Here is a 19,357-nt window from a genome sequence, read left to right as displayed (position 1 = left end):
GTACACAACACAACCTCTGCTTAAAATGTAATGACCTCTCATTGTCACTAGAAATATACTTAATTTGAAATTTCTTGAAGCTCATGGTCTGGGTGTGTGTCTCTTCACCACCTTTATCTCCACCTGTAAAGAAGTCTTACAATCCCTGTAATGTCAGGATCAGCTCATCTTGGTTAATCATTTATACTAAATTATGTGGCCAAAACCTCTAAGGAGACATCATTGACTCTGTAAAACTTGAGACTGTACTAGCCATGTGAGGTTTCTGCCACTGTTGATGTGTGTGTTAACAGTTGAGATGGAAACACTTTTACTGTTTCAAAGACAGTAATTTTAAAGTTCACAATTGAAGGTTGGCCAGTTCCCCAAAACAAATTACAGAATTTGGATTTAAAAGTTGTTACAGAAACTTCTGAATAATAAAAAAGTAGAAATATTACAGGTATCATTGTCCAAATCTGCCAAATACTGCTCCACCATGATAACTGATTCATAAATGTTAATAACTTCTTAAATACAAATTTTTTAGATACTGACTTGAACCTGTATATTTATATCTGAACCATTATTACAATAAGATTTCTGCATATAAATTTTGTAAATAAAAGTTTAACATTTGTTTACATTTCTTACATGGACTTTTGGATGGACACTGCAGTCGTCATAATTTTCCTATATTCCATTATTTAGGTCCAGGTAGCTCAGTTTCATTAATTAAGTCAACATACTTTTACAATGTGTGTTCATGGTTAGGCAAGTTCACTTGCAAATAGAGAGTTAGTAACGAATACTAAGATATGGTCAGTATCACGGACATTCTGTGTCCTCCCTCTACATTCATTACTCCACCTGCTACACAGTGGAATGTAAGTCAAAGTATGGATGCAGATACAAAGAAGCTACAACAGTGTATCTATATATAAAGTATATGGGTGTAGCACAACTACTGGCATAATGGTTATACGGTAAAGTGCTGTGAGGTTGCTGTAGACATCTAATGATTAAGTTGTAGGGGGATACTTATCTTGCACCAGTCTTCATATGTTTCTGCATTGAGTGTTCATTGGCTCATTCATCCTGAGCAGTGTTTCATTTGTATCATTTTCTGTCCTTTAGTCTGCAGCCTCTTTCTGTGTCTGTGTATACCATTTGCATTTAATCCCATCCTCCATCCCTTTTCTTAAGAAGTGTCCTCATTTGGTCCATACGTGGACAAAGATAAATGTATGTAATGTTGGGTGAGATCTTGTGTCCACATTTACTACTACTCAATTCATAGTAAAAGGTAATACAAATCAGATATTAAAAATAAGTTCAAATGCTGAAAAATAATGGTTTCTCAACATCTTCCAACAGTATAGGATTTGATTACACATCTGCATTTTGGTATTATATCATACGACTCACTACAGTCTTGTTTTTTGGTTTCATTTCTTTTTTCCACTAAAACAAATTGAAATGTCAATATTGTAATTTTGGCATTATGACAAGAAAGACTGTTCAAACAGAATTGTAGATACTATTTTAAGTCAAGTCACTTAAGATGGATGTAAGGTGCCAACATTTACACTGTTTCTTAATAAAAGAACGAGGCAGTGTCACATACCATCAACATAAAAATAACTTTGTCGTCATAAGCAGGCATTTAAAAGTTCAGCTTCTAAATTCAAAAAGGCAGTGAAACTGCTTTATCATGGAACATGGGCCTAAACTTCATGGATGTCAGTAGCGAAGAACAAAGTAAGGCACTTGAATTGCAAGCAGGTGAGTAGACATTCTAGTGAGGAAGTGTTCAGGAAAGTATGTGAATGGTGGAGGAGAAAACTGGCTACTGATGCATTTTAAGATTCCTGTAAAGATGGATCATGGACCAGCTGGTAATAATCTACATAATTCATTACAGTTTACTTCACATTTATTTTAAATTGTCATAGCATAGGTATTCAATACAGAAAAATGCAACAACATAAAATGAGAAATTTTAAATAAATTTTAAATGCCACTGCAAATGGAAAACTGTATTTAGAACTGGACAAAGAATAACATAAATATGTCACAGAATAAGTGTTTCTCCTTAATGTCATAATGACAGCAGAGTTCAAATTCATGGCAATCTGACTGTAGATTTAATAACTATTTAATGTTCTAAGAGGAAAAAAATTATGAATCTAGAAAGTCTGACTGTAATACCTGGTAGCATTGTTGGATATGTTGATGTAGCTTCAAAACATAAAACTTTTAAAAATCACTATGGTGGTTGCAATATATTTGTAAAATGTATTTAACTTTTTCCTTTTTAGGAAAAAACAAAATGACAAAGGATCTTCAGGTGTGAAGCTCTTAGTAACAACAATGAAGTTATTGAAGAACCGCAAACAACTTCTCCTCCTCCCAATAACAATGTGGCTTGGCGTCCAGGATGCTTTTGTTTCTGCTGAATACACATCTGTGAGTAAATGCCAATAAGCACACAGCATAAAAAATACTCTAGTGATAGAATGAATCACTTATAAAGTCTTCTTAGCTAATGTTTCATTCTGCTCTTCATGTATGTATTACAAAGAATGGAGTCAATCATCTTCCTGTTACTACAATCTGTGTTGTGACTTCCAATCTCATAAATTTGTAACATCAAAAATAAGTGGCTATCACTATTTTGTAGAAATAATATTGATAAAATGATTTATGATTTTGTTTATAGCTCAATATAGTAATCACCAAATTTTGTTAAACGGGGAAAAATTCTGCTATGTTTCACACTTTTACCCAATTAAGTCAGTGGTACTAAAGTAGTCTTCATATAGTAAAACTCTTGCATAACAGTCCAGGTTCTTGTGCTGTATGTGAAATCTACGCTAACAGTGTTTCCCCACCACAAATGGCTCAACTTTTTGTGAGGAAGTGCATGATGAACATGAGGATCCTTTCTTTCCTGTAGTAAAATTTTCCTCAGATTCTGTACAGTAACCTACCTCACTCATTGGAGTAAATTATGGCTTTATCTGCTTTGGTACCTTCACTTTACACCACACATTTCACTTAACTTCCATTTGCTCTTGACATCTGGGTTTGACCTCAATGTCTGGGCCTTGTAGAGAAGGTGCCCATACCCATCAAGGTAACCAGTCCATGTGGTGAGCTTTTCAAGTACCTGTGCCTGATCGTACAATGGTTGTGCTATTGATGCCTGAGCTGTTGCCTCCCTGTTCATATCAGTTTTAGGTCACTGGGACTCTGGACACTGGATATCGTGCCAAGTGGCCTTGGCTGTGTTTAAGTGCACCTATGTGGAGAGCTTTTATTTGGAATAGGCAGCACCATCACAAATATATGGGAACATGAAATGATTAAATTTGTCAGCTAGGTACCATGAGGCTCTTCATAAACTGCATATTAGTGCAGATATAACCCTAGGAATTTTCATTCATTGGCCACACCCTGGGAAGAAATCATCATCCAGCAACTTGCACACAGTACCTCCACTCAGGTCCTGATTTGTACCCAATCAGATGGAAGGTCTTTTCTCTGTACTAATGCTACATTTTTTATTTTTGTGTGTGTGTGTGTGTGTGTGTGTGTGTGTGTGTGTGTGTGTGTGTGTGTGTGTGTGTGTGTGTGTGTTGGCACTGAAAACGTATTTGGTGAACTTGCTCAGACAATAAATTCAGAAGTGGTTCCATCTTAAGATGACAAATCCAGCCTAGTTCTATGCATTACTATCTTGTTAACTCGTAAGAAACTAAACATAGTACAGTGATTAATTTTTAATCCAGGATTTAAAGCTGTTGACAGATCATATACACAAAGAGGGGGTGACAGGCTGTCCCTTCTCATGCTTCCTGTGGCATCATTCCCCACCTGACTTTTTCCATCTTTACCATTTATGTCCCTCTATCATTCAGTGTCACCAGGATAGAATTCCTTCAGCTTATTGGGCAGCTACAACCCCCATTTTTGCTTTTGAGTGACTTTAATGCACATCATCCACTTTGGGGTTCCCCAGAACCTGTCAGAGAGGTGCCCTCTTAGCTGACCACCCTAACAAATTTAACCTCTTCTGCCTTACCATTGGAGCACCCACTTTCCTTTCTGACTCCTCCCACATCTATTCCCATTTGGGCCTACCCTTTTGCACTGCCCAGCTTGCCCATCATCTTGAGTGGTCCGTTCTTTTTCTTTCTGATGCCTACTGGAATGACCATTTCCCATATGCTATCTGTTTTCTGACTCCTACCCCATCAGAGTGCATGCCATAATGGCATCTTACTAAGGCTGACTGGCAGCTCTAATCCTCCATGGCAATCTTCAAAGAACAAGATTTCCCAAGTTGTGATGACCAGGTGGACTATCTCACCAACATTATCCTTACTGCTGCAGAATGTGCCATTCCCTGTACTTTGTCTTTAGCATGTTGTGTCCCAGCCCATTGGTAGACTGAGGCATGCCATGATGCAATTCATGTGTGGAGATGAGCTCTCCATATTTTTAACTGTCATCCTACATTGACAATCTGCATTCATTATAAACAGGTGCGTGCAATGTGTCATCACATTCTTCAGGATAAAAAAGGGGCTAGCTGGATTTCATTCACTAATTCTTTTAACAGTTCCACCACATCATCTGTTATGTGGGCCAACCTGTGATGGCTCCCTGTGACTGAGATCCATTCCCCCATTTGTGGCCTCAGTCACAGACGATGTTATTGTGGGCGCTATTGCTATCTCCAACACCTTAGGACACCATTTTGAAGCAAATTTTGAGCTATTCCCAGTATCTCCCTACCTTCCTCCATCAGAAACAAGCGGAGGTGACTCAGGTGATACCCTTTTCTTCTTTGAATCGTGAGTGCTACAGTGCCACCTTTACTATAAGGGACCTCGATCTTGCTCTGTTCATCTTGATCCTCTGCCCCAGGGCCGGGCACCATCCACATTCAGGTGCTGCAGTGCCTTTCTCTTGTGGGCAAGCACAAGATGGTCACTCTCCAGTGATTGTGTTAGTTCCTTGGCACAACCTGATACGCACTTGTGGGAGATACCACCGACAAGGTTACACATGCTGCTGAAAATACTATCCTCTTTTTATGGGCCTAGTCTCCCATCCATCAGTGCCATGGAGGACCAAAGATGTTGCAACAGCTACTTAGTTTCATTGAAGGGCTATGTGTGATCTCAGGCGACATCCTTCAGACGAACTCCATTACTTGTAAATGGCTCTGTGCTAAGACTCACTAAAGAGTTAAACCCAGTAATGCTAGGAGGGCTACATCTCCTCCTTTGGAATGTATTCAACTTCATCCTAGCTGTGAATCAAACTCTGTAATCGATTGGGTTGCCAAAGATAAATAGCAGTCAGTGGTCTACTCCTTCTCAGTGGTATGCATACCAATGTGTCATTTCCTACCAAACATCCCTGTAGCAGCTCCCTTTCTTAGCAAGTTGAATAAGGACTGCAACCAGAGTCTAAATTTTTATGTAGTTAGACTAGGGTGAGCTACCGTTATTATGGGCCTAAGATAAAAATACCTTGAAAATATTAATTTAAAAGCATAAAAATCATAACTGAGGCCAGGATAGATAACTTCTGCAGTGGCAGGGCTGTGAAGAGGCATTGGGTGGTTACCAGGATCCTGATCGATGGTTGTTCATGAAATTTTATTACTACTCAATTCATACAGTCATGTGGGTGCTCAGGCATGCTCATAGTCCCCCTCGCCCTCCCCTGCTAAGGATACATGCTGTTTATGGTGTGTAGAGACATTTGCTGTCAGCAGGTTGCACGTAGGTGCTGACCACCACCACCACCACCACCAGCAGCAGCAGCAGCAGCAATGAGGGTGTGCAGTGCATCTAAGACAGTCTGACTACCTTAATATGCAGGGTGCTGAGGCACTCAGAATCCAGTCAGTGTCCCTATGCTAGGGAGACTGGTTTCATCTACAATGCTCGCACATGCAAGTGGCGACAAGCAACGTCAGTGGCAAAATGAGTGAGCACCAGCACAGCCCTGAGCTCTAGCTGTAGGACACCAAGGTAGGAAGTAGGTGGTTGGCCTGCTGGAGACACACTAGGCAGAAAGCACTAAGCCATCAGCATTGGATTTAGTGCAGCTGGCAGTCCAATTGCTAGCAGGAGCAGACAGACAGTGGCAGCTAGTAGACATACATCAACTTGTGAGTTGGTGTAGCTCTCCTCGTAGATGGTTCCTGCCAGATTGCTTATATCTATAAAATAATGTGAGTTTATACAGTCTTGACTGGCCCTGTTGTGCCAGAGTATTGATTCCTATTATGTAATCCATAAAGATGCCCTGGCCTAACTGTGTGACAGACATCCTGCCATCCACTGTTCTGATAGCATTACACCTCTAGCCTGACATAAATTCACAGTGCTGTGGGGATATTTCTTGCTGTGTGAACATGTGAGACCTGTTATAATTGTTGGTCCAACCCTATTGTGCCCTCCTCCAACAGGCTTCTTGCAGTGATACTAAGCAACATCTGCTTTATTCAACCATCTGAATAAAATGCATCTGATTTTAATGTTCCATTACTCTGAGCCTGGATCATCTCCAAAAGACTAAATTATAAAACATTGTCCCATACAGCAGTTACAAACAAAAAGAAATAGCACCCTCTGCAATAATTGGAAGTACAATAATCTTTCCCTTAATTTAGTTTGTAATAGAAGCCATGAACTACTGAGAAAAAAGTGATTCATACATAAAAGAATATTTCATAAACTGTGCCTTGTGGGATTAAGTCATAAGTTTTTAAATCAGTGGCACAGAAGTAGCATTGACCCATCCTGCAGTGGAATTATTGGTTGGAATGCACTTCAAGGGCCACAGCTGGGACCTCCACGGAAATTGCTCTACAGCTTTCCCTGCAAACTGCCTTTTGTTAATACCCAGATCACAAATTAGGGCAGATATGTTTAAAGTACCTAAAGTTTCACTCCCATGACCTTCCAGCATCTGTTCCTCTGTTCTTCAGGAGTACAAGATCTTTTGCTGTCTATGTGTAGTTTTTTTATGGGGAAGCTTGAAACCATTAACAGGATCCTGCATTTCCTTAAACAGACCTCACTCAACTATGTTTTAGTTTGTAGTGACTCAGTGACCAGTCTCCAGGCTTAACCTTGTCATCCTGTGTTATCTGCTATTCATGACCTTTCCTCTGACCTCAGTCATACTGATTGCTCAGTTGTATATGTGTGGGTACCAAGTCAAGTGGGTATCCCAGGAATGAACTGGCTTCTTGGCTAGAGAAGTGATCACTTTCCCAGTATTCACTTTGATGATACCAGGTGTGGATTGGAGGGTGCAAGTAAAGGCTTCCCTTATTTGAAGGTGGAATGTGTGGTAGGGTACTGTGCATTCCACCTAATCAAGACTACTGAAGCTGCACTGTGCTGCTGCTGCTGCAGCTGCTGCTGCTGCTGCTCTGATGGATTCTGCCATCCTGTGTTGTCCCTGCATCAGTCATACCAAATTAGGAAAGTTTTATTTTATGGAACAAGTGCCGCCCCCCCCCCCCCCATCATCGATGTGGAGGCTTGTAGAGTCATCCTGTTGAAATGCCACCACCACCACCACCACCACCTGGCTCTTTGACAGATATCATCCTCAGGATTATGTGCCTCTAATATAGGAAGATCATTCATGAACAGTTGAGCTGGTTTTCTGTTTTCTACATGAGTGATTTTCATTCTCAGATGTGACATTTTAAATTGCATTTCGGTTGATCACAGGGTGATGAATTTTGGTTGTCTCTTGCCTCATGTTGGGTCTGGGAACCCTAAAGACTACCTTATTTGGCAGCTGTCTTGGTCATCCTAATTTTACTCTGTTTAAATTGCTTTTGAATGCAATTAGCACCTTCTGTCTCTCATCTTATCTTCTGTTTTAGGTGTGGTACTCCAATGAATGGTGCACTGTTGCAATATTTAGCAACTTCACTACAATGGATTGGGGGTGGTATGGCTGTTAGAGAAATGCTTGTCACATGCAGAGCTGGGGGACATTTGCTCAATTTTACCCAAATGCTGCCTGATTATTTCTCTCACTTTATTTTGTTATCCAGCTGAGAACCATTACACTGTTAGCCTTCTCACTTCTGCTTTTACAAATCTGCAGCCTAGAAGGCATTCTTTATTCTACAACCATCTTCATCCTCAATCAGGTTATTGGTTTGGCAGGCGGAGTTTCTCTTGCCATACATAAGTGCTAGGAGACTACTTGCCTGCTCCGACCTAATTATCAGTGATTCTTAATCCTACTTTTAAAAAATAGTGATAAGGCACAGCAGTGATTAATTGGGTAAAGTTAACTAATTTCTGGTTATTAGCAGTTTCCCTTTAAGACTTCAGCAAACAGCATTTACAATTTCTCACATGGAACAAAACTACTACTGAAAGATTGTTAATAAGTAAATGAACAGAAACAATATTTCTCCTTTTTTGTGTATCATACTATTTCTAGGAGTGCCTTTAAAAACTACTAGTATTGCTGGAGAATAAATAAAGTAAGATACCCATTTGAGAAATGCACATTAGGATATTTTTGTGGCATTTAATGAGGGGTCTTTCAGAAAAGACCTCACGTGAATTTAAAAAGCAATGGTATTCCTTGATTTTTATTCCACTATAGAGTGAAGGTACACTTTTTAATTGGCCAGATCAAACGGAGATTTGCAAAATTGAACAGGAACATGTTTAAGTACTGTGATGCTGAAGTGAATCACTTTTAAATATCCTTTTCCCTTTCTACTTATTTTATTTCTAGGATAGGTGAAATTTTGATTATTGGTTTTACTTAAAAAATAAGTATTGAAATAATTCCTTCTTATGAACAGGCATATGTTACCTGTGGATGGGGAATCCAGAACATTGGATACGTGATGATATGTTTTGGTGTGACCAACTCAGCTTCAGCACTGTTACTCGGATGGGCTGTCAAGATCACTGGCCGCCTACCCATAATGGTGACATCATTTGCCCTTCATGTGGCCATATTAGCAACATTATTAATCTGGCATCCACATCCAACAAATCACACAGTTTACTTTGTCATCGCTGGTCTGTGGGGAATTACAGATGGGGTGTGGCAAGCACAAGTCAATGGTAAGAATCTCTCTCAATAATTCTTCTAAATTAATGTACTTAATGTCTGAAAGAAAGCAGAGGAATAAAAATTGGACCAGTCTGTACAAAGTAGATAATAATAATGTTTCAATATTTTGCAAAAGAAGAAAGCAATTAAATAGTTATTCCGAACTGTTAGCTTTTTGGAATCACTGTGCCATAGGTCAGCTGACTCCTTGATTGCATTTACCTACTTCATAAAAATTTTTTGGATGTGTTCTCAAACTTTAACTGTCAAATTTGTTCAGTGTTTTATGGATAGTGACAGTTTTCCTTGCTCACTACTGCAAGTTTTAACTACATAATACTGCTGGATGTGAAATTCCAAATCAATAAACCAGTAAGTAATACTACATGTATATGCTTTAAATAATGATTCAATTACGGAATGATATGTTTAGGTGCCCTCTTGCTATATCTCAACAGGAGAATGTAGCAAGTGAATAGCCTGTGACCAATTATATTCAGTTGTTCTTCTAATGACACTTACATTAAAATTAAAGTTTTCGTATACTAATCATTCAAATAAATGAAGCCATAGAAATAATTGACAGTGTCATTATCTTCTGGTACTAAATTTGTAGAGACATTGCAAGATAAATTGATTTCTGGCAATTATAGGTAACAATTTTAAATAATTTTTGGTAATCATTTAGTTAAATGACCAAAATTTAAATTAGATGATGATGATGATGATGATGATGATGATGATGATGATGATGATGATGATGATGATGATGAATTTCTTTCTGTACTGTTCTATTCATCTGTAGTATAATGCTGATGTACATTTCATTTCAAATTTCTTACAACCACAAATGCCATCATTAATTAACTACACAAACTGAATCTGCTTTTTGAGAAATAGAATGTCATAATCACGTTTTTATGTTCACAGCACTTTATGGACTCACCTTTCCTGGTAAGGAGGAGGCAGCATACAGCAGCTTCAGATTGTTTGAATCACTTGGTTACATAATTGCCTACAGTTACAGTGCATGGCTTTGCACTTACATAAAAATATATAGTGTGCTTGGTTTGTTAGTCCTTGGATTTGCTGGGTATCTAGTCATTGAAATAGGAGTGATCCACAAACAAAAAAGCTCTTGCAAGTAGTTAGTGGTTAAAATTTAAAAATGAGTGATAGCTGTAACTTCTTGAGCTTGTGTACTTCAATCAATGACAACTGTTTTCACAGTAAAATAAAATAAGTTGTAAGGATTTTCTTTATTAGAGCCACTGCATGGTAGGTTGTCATTGTTTCTCATTATGATGTCTTTCAGTTCATTTTGTGTTTGTGGAGCCTAAAATGTTTTTTCCTGTGCGTCAGCTTTCTTGCAAAGATATTATTAAATGAAATGAGAGGGAAAGATTTAACACTGTGGCTTCGCCATGACAGTGCTCTTTCAACATCTTAAAAATATAGGTAGCCAAAGGCAACAGACAGTAGTTTTAAGTTATATGATGTAATTCCAGTTATTTTATTACCATTGCTGATTTTCAATTGAGCTGTATCTGCACCTTTAAGCACCACTACTGTAGTGTTACTTCCATGTACAATTGTTTAATTATATTTAAGTTACTTGTTATTTTTATGCTTAATTTTAATAATAATGATTTTGTGTGGAAATGTTAGTTTAATGTCTTTCTTCTGTTAGCATTACATCCTGCTTATTAAAATATTTAAATATGATGAAAAGGCCAGAAATTTCAGTTACACACTTTCTAGAAAAAAACCAGTCCACAAAAAATTCTTATGTACTCAGACTCAAAATAATTAATTATTACACAAGAGTATAATTAATGGAAAAAGCAAATTATGTTAAGGATTGAAAATGTGCTTTTCAATACTAAACTGTCAGCATAGTTTGTTATGCATGTGTAACACTGCCAGAATTATTGCCATCTATAACACTGTATATAGTGATGAAATCCTTGAGGCCTGTGTGAAGCTACATCCCTAGCCCTCTTCACTGACACTCTCCAGTATCAAGTGACTTATGCTAGTATTTAATCCTAGACCACCAAATTTTCTAAATATACTGGCAGGAGATGACTGTGTTATTTCTGTTATTTCTGTTAATTGTGTAAGCATAAGTATCTCTGTGATAATTTGTAATGTTGTTCTAAATGTGCCTAAACCATTTATTCTGATATCCTTGTACTGATAAATCCTTGAAGTAATAAAATATTTAACTCTTTCTTAATCATCTTAATCTTTCTCATATCTTCCACTACATTCTACTACTACTACTACTACTACTACTACTACTACATCATTTGAAAACTTAATGGTAGGAATAAAATGTACATCCACTATTCCCAACTTAACCTTCCCAACTTAACCTTCCCAACTTAACCTTCCCAACTTAACCTTCCCAACTTAACCTTCCCAACTTAACCTTCCCAACTTAACCTTCCCAACTTAACCTTCCCAACTTAACCTTCCCAACTTAACCTTCCCAACTTAACCTTCCCAACTTAACCTTCCCAACTTAACCTTCCCAACTTAACCTTCCCAACTTAACCTTCCCAACTTAACCTTCCCAACTTAACCTTCCCAACTTAACCTTCCCAACTTAACCTTCCCAACTTAACCTTCCCAACTTAACCTTCCCAACTTAACCTTCCCAACTTAACCTTCCCAACTTAACCTTCCCAACTTAACCTTCCCAACTTAACCTTCCCAACTTAACCTTCCCAACTTAACCTTCCCAACTTAACCTTCCCAACTTAACCTTCCCAACTTAACCTTCCCAACTTAACCTTCCCAACTTAACCTTCCCAACTTAACCTTCCCAACTTAACCTTCCCAACTTAACCTTCCCAACTTAACCTTCCCAACTTAACCTTCCCAACTTAACCTTCCCAACTTAACCTTCCCAACTTAACCTTCCCAACTTAACCTTCCCAACTTAACCTTCCCAACTTAACCTTCCCAACTTAACCTTCCCAACTTAACCTTCCCAACTTAACCTTCCCAACTTAACCTTCCCAACTTAACCTTCCCAACTTAACCTTCCCAACTTAACCTTCCCAACTTAACCTTCCCAACTTAACCTTCCCAACTTAACCTTCCCAACTTAACCTTCCCAACTTAACCTTCCCAACTTAACCTTCCCAACTTAACCTTCCCAACTTAACCTTCCCAACTTAACCTTCCCAACTTAACCTTCCCAACTTAACCTTCCCATTGTTCAGGAGCACAGTATGCAGTATATAAAATACTTGACCACCATTTTTGTCAATAAGCTACAGAAAAAATTTAAGAGAACTTCAGGATTATTGTAAAAGTCAGTCATGGAAAATGTAACAGAACATTGGCTTACTTTCACTGAGATTATTTTTTGTAAGCCTATTAACACTATCCCATCACATAACACTCAAGAAACATGAAAATAAATCATTGTCAGTGAACAGTCAAACAAATACTAGGAACTGGAAACAAAATTCGAAACAAATATGTAATTTGTAGTTGCAACCATAAACAACTACTAATTATTGACTTTGTGGAATAATAAAACCTGAGTTCACTTCAAAGCTAACACACTGATTATGTAGTGTTTACTCTCTTTGAGGGGGTCTGGAAGAAAATCAGCTACAAAGTTCAGTAATTAATAGCTCACAATGAAATTGTTTTATGTTGACAATCTCAAATGTGCTGGCACATGACTCGGCAAATACTTCATTGCAACGGCTGTTGTGAGAGACATAACATGTAGCATTGAATTCAGATATATTGACAACTCTGGTAATGATGGTGGTCCTGTGTGTTTGCTGTCTTCATTCAGAATATGCTGGTAAAATATTTGCATTTTCATAGAGTGGTAAAGACATTGGTTTTGTTTAATCAATGCTACTCTACATCCTATTAATAGCTGCCATTGTTGAAAGTTCATGGAGTCACAGGGCTGAGAGATGATACACAGTATCATAGATGTATTATGAGGAGGTAAATGTAGGGAAAAAGTTAGAACACAAGTACGGTACTAACAACCACTACTAATATATTAATGTTCCTTTGAAAGTTCCTAAGTGAAACACTCTTTGGGATTATGGAATAAATAGGAATCCAGCTCAACTGATGAAAGCAACACAAACATGTGTACTTAAAGTAGGAGAATAGTGGAATGTAATCAGGAAATTACAGTGAGGTACACCACCATAGTTGTTGCAAAATGAGAGCAAATTTACAATGTTAAAGGAGTATGTAAAGATTCTATATGATGAACAGTTACCAGATAGATGGAGGATAGGTTGTTGAAAAAACAAGGGACACAGTAATTTGAGCAGTTAGATAAAGTAGGATACAATTTTGACTGTCTCAAGGAGCTGTATTAAGAGCTATTAAATTTTATGTGAAATAAAAGGGACTAACAGACACCCAAAAGGTCAGTTTTTCCAGCTTTTATGCCATTTGAGTAAATGTTTAATTGTAACAAATGCTCATCTGGTATGATACACTCCTAAAGTGTTCTCAAGCAAACCTGTGCTTCAATTAATTTTCACAGCAGACTTCTCAGTCTTTGGGTGTTTCGTATCTATAATGAAAACAACGTTAAGTCCACTCACGAAAACCAATCTTGTCAAAACAATACTGTCTTAGCCTGCCTGGCTACCTGTGTGGTCTAACATACTGCTCCCCAAGCAGGAAGGCATGCTGGTCCTGGCACAAATCTGCCCAGTGGGCTGTTTCCCCTTATTCTGCCTGAGTTCCACTGTGTCAGTGATTGCTGCACAAATACTGTCTCCACATTTGCATACACCATAATTACTCTACCACACAAACATTTGGGGTTACACTTGTCTGGTACGAGGCGTTCCTGGGGGTCCACTGGGACCAAACTGCACAATAACCCTGGGTTCAGTGTGGAGCAGGTGGACTGCTAGGGCCTGTTGTGAACCACTGAGGGCTACAGCAGGATGAAGCCTCTCCATCATTTCTAGGACCCTAGTTCAATACACAATACTGTCTTGGTCAATCATGAATAATATGACTTAATAAAATGTAACAGCTATTGGTTCTCTTGTCAACATTTATGGATGAAACATAGTATGCATCATCCAGTAATTAACATCTTCATTAAAAACTTGCATAGAGGTTGTGTAGCATTCCTTCTGTAATGAGACCTCACTTCCGCTTCCCTTTACTCAGCATAGCTACAACAGCAGTGTTATCACCAGTCTGAGATGTTGCTGGCCAAAACCTGCGACTCTCATCTTTCACTGACACACTTCTAGAAGACAGTTTGTGAATCAAAGATATGCTTGGAATGAATTGGGTATACTGGATTCTTGTTGAAAGTAATGATGCTATCTACCACTGGCTGGCTTTGTAGGGCTACTGTGGGTTATCACTTTAATGTTATGTTATACATTAGTCACTGCCCAATGCTAATTTTATCAGTTCAGAAAGGTTTATAGCTTACTTGCCAATGCTCTGGAGGCTGATAGCAGTGACTGATCATGGGGCTGTGGGGTCACCATATCCCTAAAAACAATCATATGGATGAAAATGGTTAAAATGGCAAATTATGAATAATAGACTGGCAGAAAAGTGAACTATTGTAAAAGGGTTTGTGAATTACTTGCTTAAGCAGAAATATGGTGGTGGGGGGGGGGGGGGGGAGGCAGCAAAATGAATGTGTGGTTGAAACACAGTATGAAAAAGGGACCAAATTATCATCAGAAGGGTGACAACAATAAAAAAAAATTACTCTACTTTTGGGGAAAAAGCTATGTGGACAGTGCAGAAATTGTTACAAAAATGACCTATGAAAAATCTGAAGTTGTTAATTGGGGTTTCAGTATATATAGTAAATAAGTGTTTCACACATTATGTAATATTAATCTCCTTGTACATTTATGTACATGATCTGCAAACCACAAGTTTATGGAAGAAGATATTTCCCGTCATATCACACACATGGGTTTCTTCCTGTTCCATTAGTGTGTGGAGTGCATGAAGAAAGACTTAAAATTCTTTACTCTTATTACTCCTCCTTGTCTTCGTGTACATTCAGCATTGTCTGTCAGCACCATTTGGTATGGGACTAACACATGATTAGTATTCTATGATTAGACACAAAAGTGATTTGTATGTATTCCCCTTCATACAATGACTAAATTTTCCCAGAATCTTGCCAGTGAACTGAGTCTGGCACCCACCTTTCCAATGATTGAGTCCTTGTGGTAATTACACTTTGTTCTCCAAAGTTGTCCACCCAAGTATTTGCATGTGTTGACCAACTCCAGTTGTGATATACTGATAAAGTAGACAAAAGATAATGCTTGTGTGCATGTGGGTTATGGAGATTGAAATACCATATGATGAGATACAGGAAATAAAAGGAATAATTAGAACACACATCAGGCTAGCTGCTACAATACCTAACAATCGGTGGTGAAGGCTAAAAAGCAACTGTGGCACAAAATAACATTATTTGTATGGCAATGCCATGGTTTACTCATACCACTGTCCTTTGGTAGTTTATTAAATATCATCTGAGGTAATTCAATTTAGTTAGTTCCTAAAGAAATTCACCATGTCCAATAGTCACTGATTTTCATGACAATGTTCCACAGTAATTGGCACATCACTGTTTTGACATTTTGGCTTATAGAAAATGTTGGTTGTCAGAAATTTAGAAATATTCATGGACATCATCTCCTTATGCAATGTGAACCCCCTTATATATAAGTATCGTATCAAAAAATGTGGTAAATTGCATGAAATTATTGTCATGTTGTGCATGAAAATTAAAGTAACAAAAGTCAATAGTCAAGTCAGAATCCAACAATGGTTATGACAAAATCTAATGGAAAGCATGGTTGCTTATGAAGTAATATGTTAATTATCTCCTCCAGTAATTACCTTCTGATAATTTAAAGAACTTTCATGTAAAATTTTAATTCCTTAGCTATCTTTTGGTGTGGGACATGGTATGGAATTATGTCCACAAAGTTTTTTGTCTGTCATAATATAGGTTTAACTTTTAATTAAATGTGACTTTTAATTAAACTGCTCTATAGGCGAGCTAATGAATCAGTGAAATCAATGCAATCAAAGCAGGAAAGTGAATAATGAATTCAAATGAAAATTAGTCTAAATGACTTATTTTTAAGTAACTGTTACATAAAAGTAGGTAAATATATGGCAACATAAAAAGCATATGTATCGCACAATCTTGTATCCTTTTTAATCTGAACACTTTGTTCTTGGTCTTTCAGTCTTGTTGTCCCCACTGTATCTTTTAAATATTGTATACTGTTGTCTTTCCCTCTAGCTTACTCCTGCATTTCTCAGAATTCCTAACGTCTTACACCATTTTACATTGTTGAACATTCTTTCTCGATTAGTGAACCTTACAAGCATGTCTTGATTTTTCTTCAGTCTTGCTTCCAGTATCAAATTCAGTGTCATAATTCTCTCACTGGTGCCTTTAGTTTTCCTAAAGCCAAACTGATCATCATTTAACAGCTCTTCAGTTTCCTTTTCTGTTCATCTGTATGTTATTCTCATCAGCAGGGGATACATGAGCTGTTACGATGATGCTACTTGCGCTATAGTTCTTTCAGTTACCAACTCTTCCTATCTTCAAAAATGTGTGAATAATATTTTCCTGGAAGTTTGATGGTACGTCATCAGTCTCAATGGTTCTACACACCAACATGAATAATTGTTTGTCTGACTAAATGTTATCTATCTCTTCTGCCTTGTTTAATCTTGAGTCTGCCAGAGCTCTCTCAAATTCTGACTCTAATATTGAATCCTCCATGGCTTCCATATTGACTCCACATTCTTCTATCATGCCATTGGACAGTTTGTCCACCTCAAGAAGAGGCCTTTGATGTATTATTTTCATCTATCAGCTCTCTCCTCTGCATTTAACAGTGGAATTATGACTGCACTGTTGATGTTGCTGCCCTTGCTTTTAATTTTATCAAACATTGCTTTGATATTTCTCTACTCTGAATCAGTTCTTGTGACTATCATTTCTTTTTCAATTTCTTCACATTTCTCATGCAACCATTCTTCCTTCTCTGCCCTGCATCTCCTGTTTATTTCATTCCTAAGTGATTTATATTGTTGCATTTCTGTCTTTTCATGAACACTTTCATATTCCTCCTTTTGTCAAGTAAGTATTTCTTCCGTTACCCAAGGTCTCTTCACAATTACCTTCGTTGTGCCTATGTTTGTGCATCCAACATATGTGACTGCCCTTTTTAGAGATACTCACTTCTCAACTCAAATACCTACTTTGGTATTACTCACTGCAATATCCTCATTCTTAGTGAACTTGTGTGTCTCATCATTCCTCCATACTTCAGTGTCCCACTTGCTCCTACACTGGTTCTTCCAGACAATTTTCTGAAACTTCAGTCTATTCTTTATCACTACTAAAGTGTATCTAAGTCTACGTTTGCTCCTGGGTACTCTAATGTTCTGACAACTTAAAGTGTGAGTGTTGGTGTGGGTTATACTAATTTATTTCTCCAAACCACATTCCACTTCTTTATGAGGTGACATACTTGGAATTTTGCAACCCCTCCTCTTTGTGGGATAGTCAGCTACTGGAAAATCTCTTGACTTCTTTTCTGTTGAATAGAGCTAGGTACAAGAACTTCTCAGTCTCTTTCTACTTATAAAATGAGTAGACATACAAACTTTCCTTTCCGTCAGTTAACGATGTATTTGACTTTCCTGCACAACATAATTCACACTTTCAGCATACATATGCAACTTTCTGTAAATACCTCATACTGTCAAACTTTAGAAACAAAATGAGCTACAGTTAAAAGAAAGTTGGCTTGACTACCAAGACTATCTTAAAACGAATCCAAAAATATATGTTGCCTCCACCAAGGCTGAGTCAAGAGTCTACAAGAGAACTTTTTCAACTGTTCTTGTTATAATTAACAATAGTCAATGACACAATAAGCACAGAGTGGCATGTAAACTCCATGGTTCTTCATTACACACTCACTAACACATCTTTGGATTGCCCGACAGGTGTTTGTTGGTGCCATTCGATCGCCCCATCTACATTCTTCCCGCGACTGATTTTAAACCTGCATACACAAACATGTGACACGCACTACATAGAATTTTACCATCCCACACTTGTATCTAGAATATCACGTGTTCGAGATGGTAGAAGGCTGAGTGTTTCTAGAATTTACACAGAAATTCTCGAGTCACTAATATCCTCTCCGTCAGATCGAACACGCAATATTTTATACATAATCATTATGCAAGTAATATCACTCATAATAACATTCCATGTCTTAACCATAAACATTTTTACATATATTTATGTACATATCTCTCCTTTCCATAACATTCCTCTTCCCATGATTTCCCTAAATCACTCCAGGCAAATGCCGGGATGGTTCCTTTGAAAGGGCGCAGCCAGCTTCCTTCCCCATCCTTCCCTGATCCGATGAGACCGATGACCTCGCAGTTTGGTCTCTTCCCCCATACAATCCGACCCCAGCCCATAACATTTCTCTGTTCTCTCTGAAACAATCTTTCGCTTATTGTTTCTCTATTTTTTTCTTACTTTACATTGTTATTAAGACATGAGCATTTACTCATGGTTTTAGTCAGCTTTACTGAGGGCCAACCTTTCTCTTCTATGAAAATGCAAATTATACTCACACATGTTAATGGTAATTAGTCAGACATGAATAAATGAATTTTAAGGAGGCAGATGACAAAACAATAGGGGAAGTAAAAATATCCTAGCTTGCTTCGTCACATCGCCCCTTCATTGGATTGACCAGACTGATATTGCATATAGTTAACTGGGCAATCAATGACCACACAGTGGGTTAAAAATCTACCCATAAAAAAATATTACATAAGAAATCTTATCAAAAACTGCAGTACATATGCTTTTTTTAGTCCTGCTTATATGAAATGACCATACACACTATTTACATACAGTGTATTGTACAATTGCACAAAAATTATGCATCTTCATCGTAAGTGATGTCCTTTTTGGTTAAACAAGGATTACATTCTAAGATACTTATCACTTTATGCAAGTCCTGTCTTGCTTTAAAAAAATTAATGCTCATGGGCAACAAAAGTTAAATTACACTGTGCATTGCAGTTCGCTTTTGAGACAAGCACTTTCACACTTTTAATGAGCTTTTATACATTTTCTCACCAAGCTGTCCACACCTTCAACAGGCCCAAGTGGCAGTTA

General features: G+C 37.7%; 1 protein-coding gene across 1 annotated transcript in view; it reads left to right on the top strand.

The window, feature by feature from the left end:
* The window catches only part of LOC126176351 (UNC93-like protein), a 99,686-nt gene extending 88,986 nt beyond the window's left edge, over positions 1-10,700 (top strand). Inside the window, exons 4-6 of the mRNA XM_049923504.1 lie at positions 2,301-2,448; positions 8,855-9,122; positions 10,042-10,700. Coding sequence (XP_049779461.1) covers positions 2,301-2,448; positions 8,855-9,122; positions 10,042-10,259 — 634 coding nt within the window. The 3' untranslated portion in view covers positions 10,260-10,700. The remainder of the gene's footprint in view (positions 1-2,300; positions 2,449-8,854; positions 9,123-10,041) is intronic.
* The last annotated feature ends 8,657 nt before the right edge of the window (positions 10,701-19,357 follow it).

Source organism: Schistocerca cancellata, chromosome 3 (genome assembly GCF_023864275.1).
Source record: "Schistocerca cancellata isolate TAMUIC-IGC-003103 chromosome 3, iqSchCanc2.1, whole genome shotgun sequence".
Lineage (NCBI taxonomy): Eukaryota > Metazoa > Arthropoda > Insecta > Orthoptera > Acrididae > Schistocerca > Schistocerca cancellata.
The sequence above is the reverse complement of the archived record's forward strand: the minus strand, read 5'-3'. Positions and strand labels throughout refer to the sequence as shown.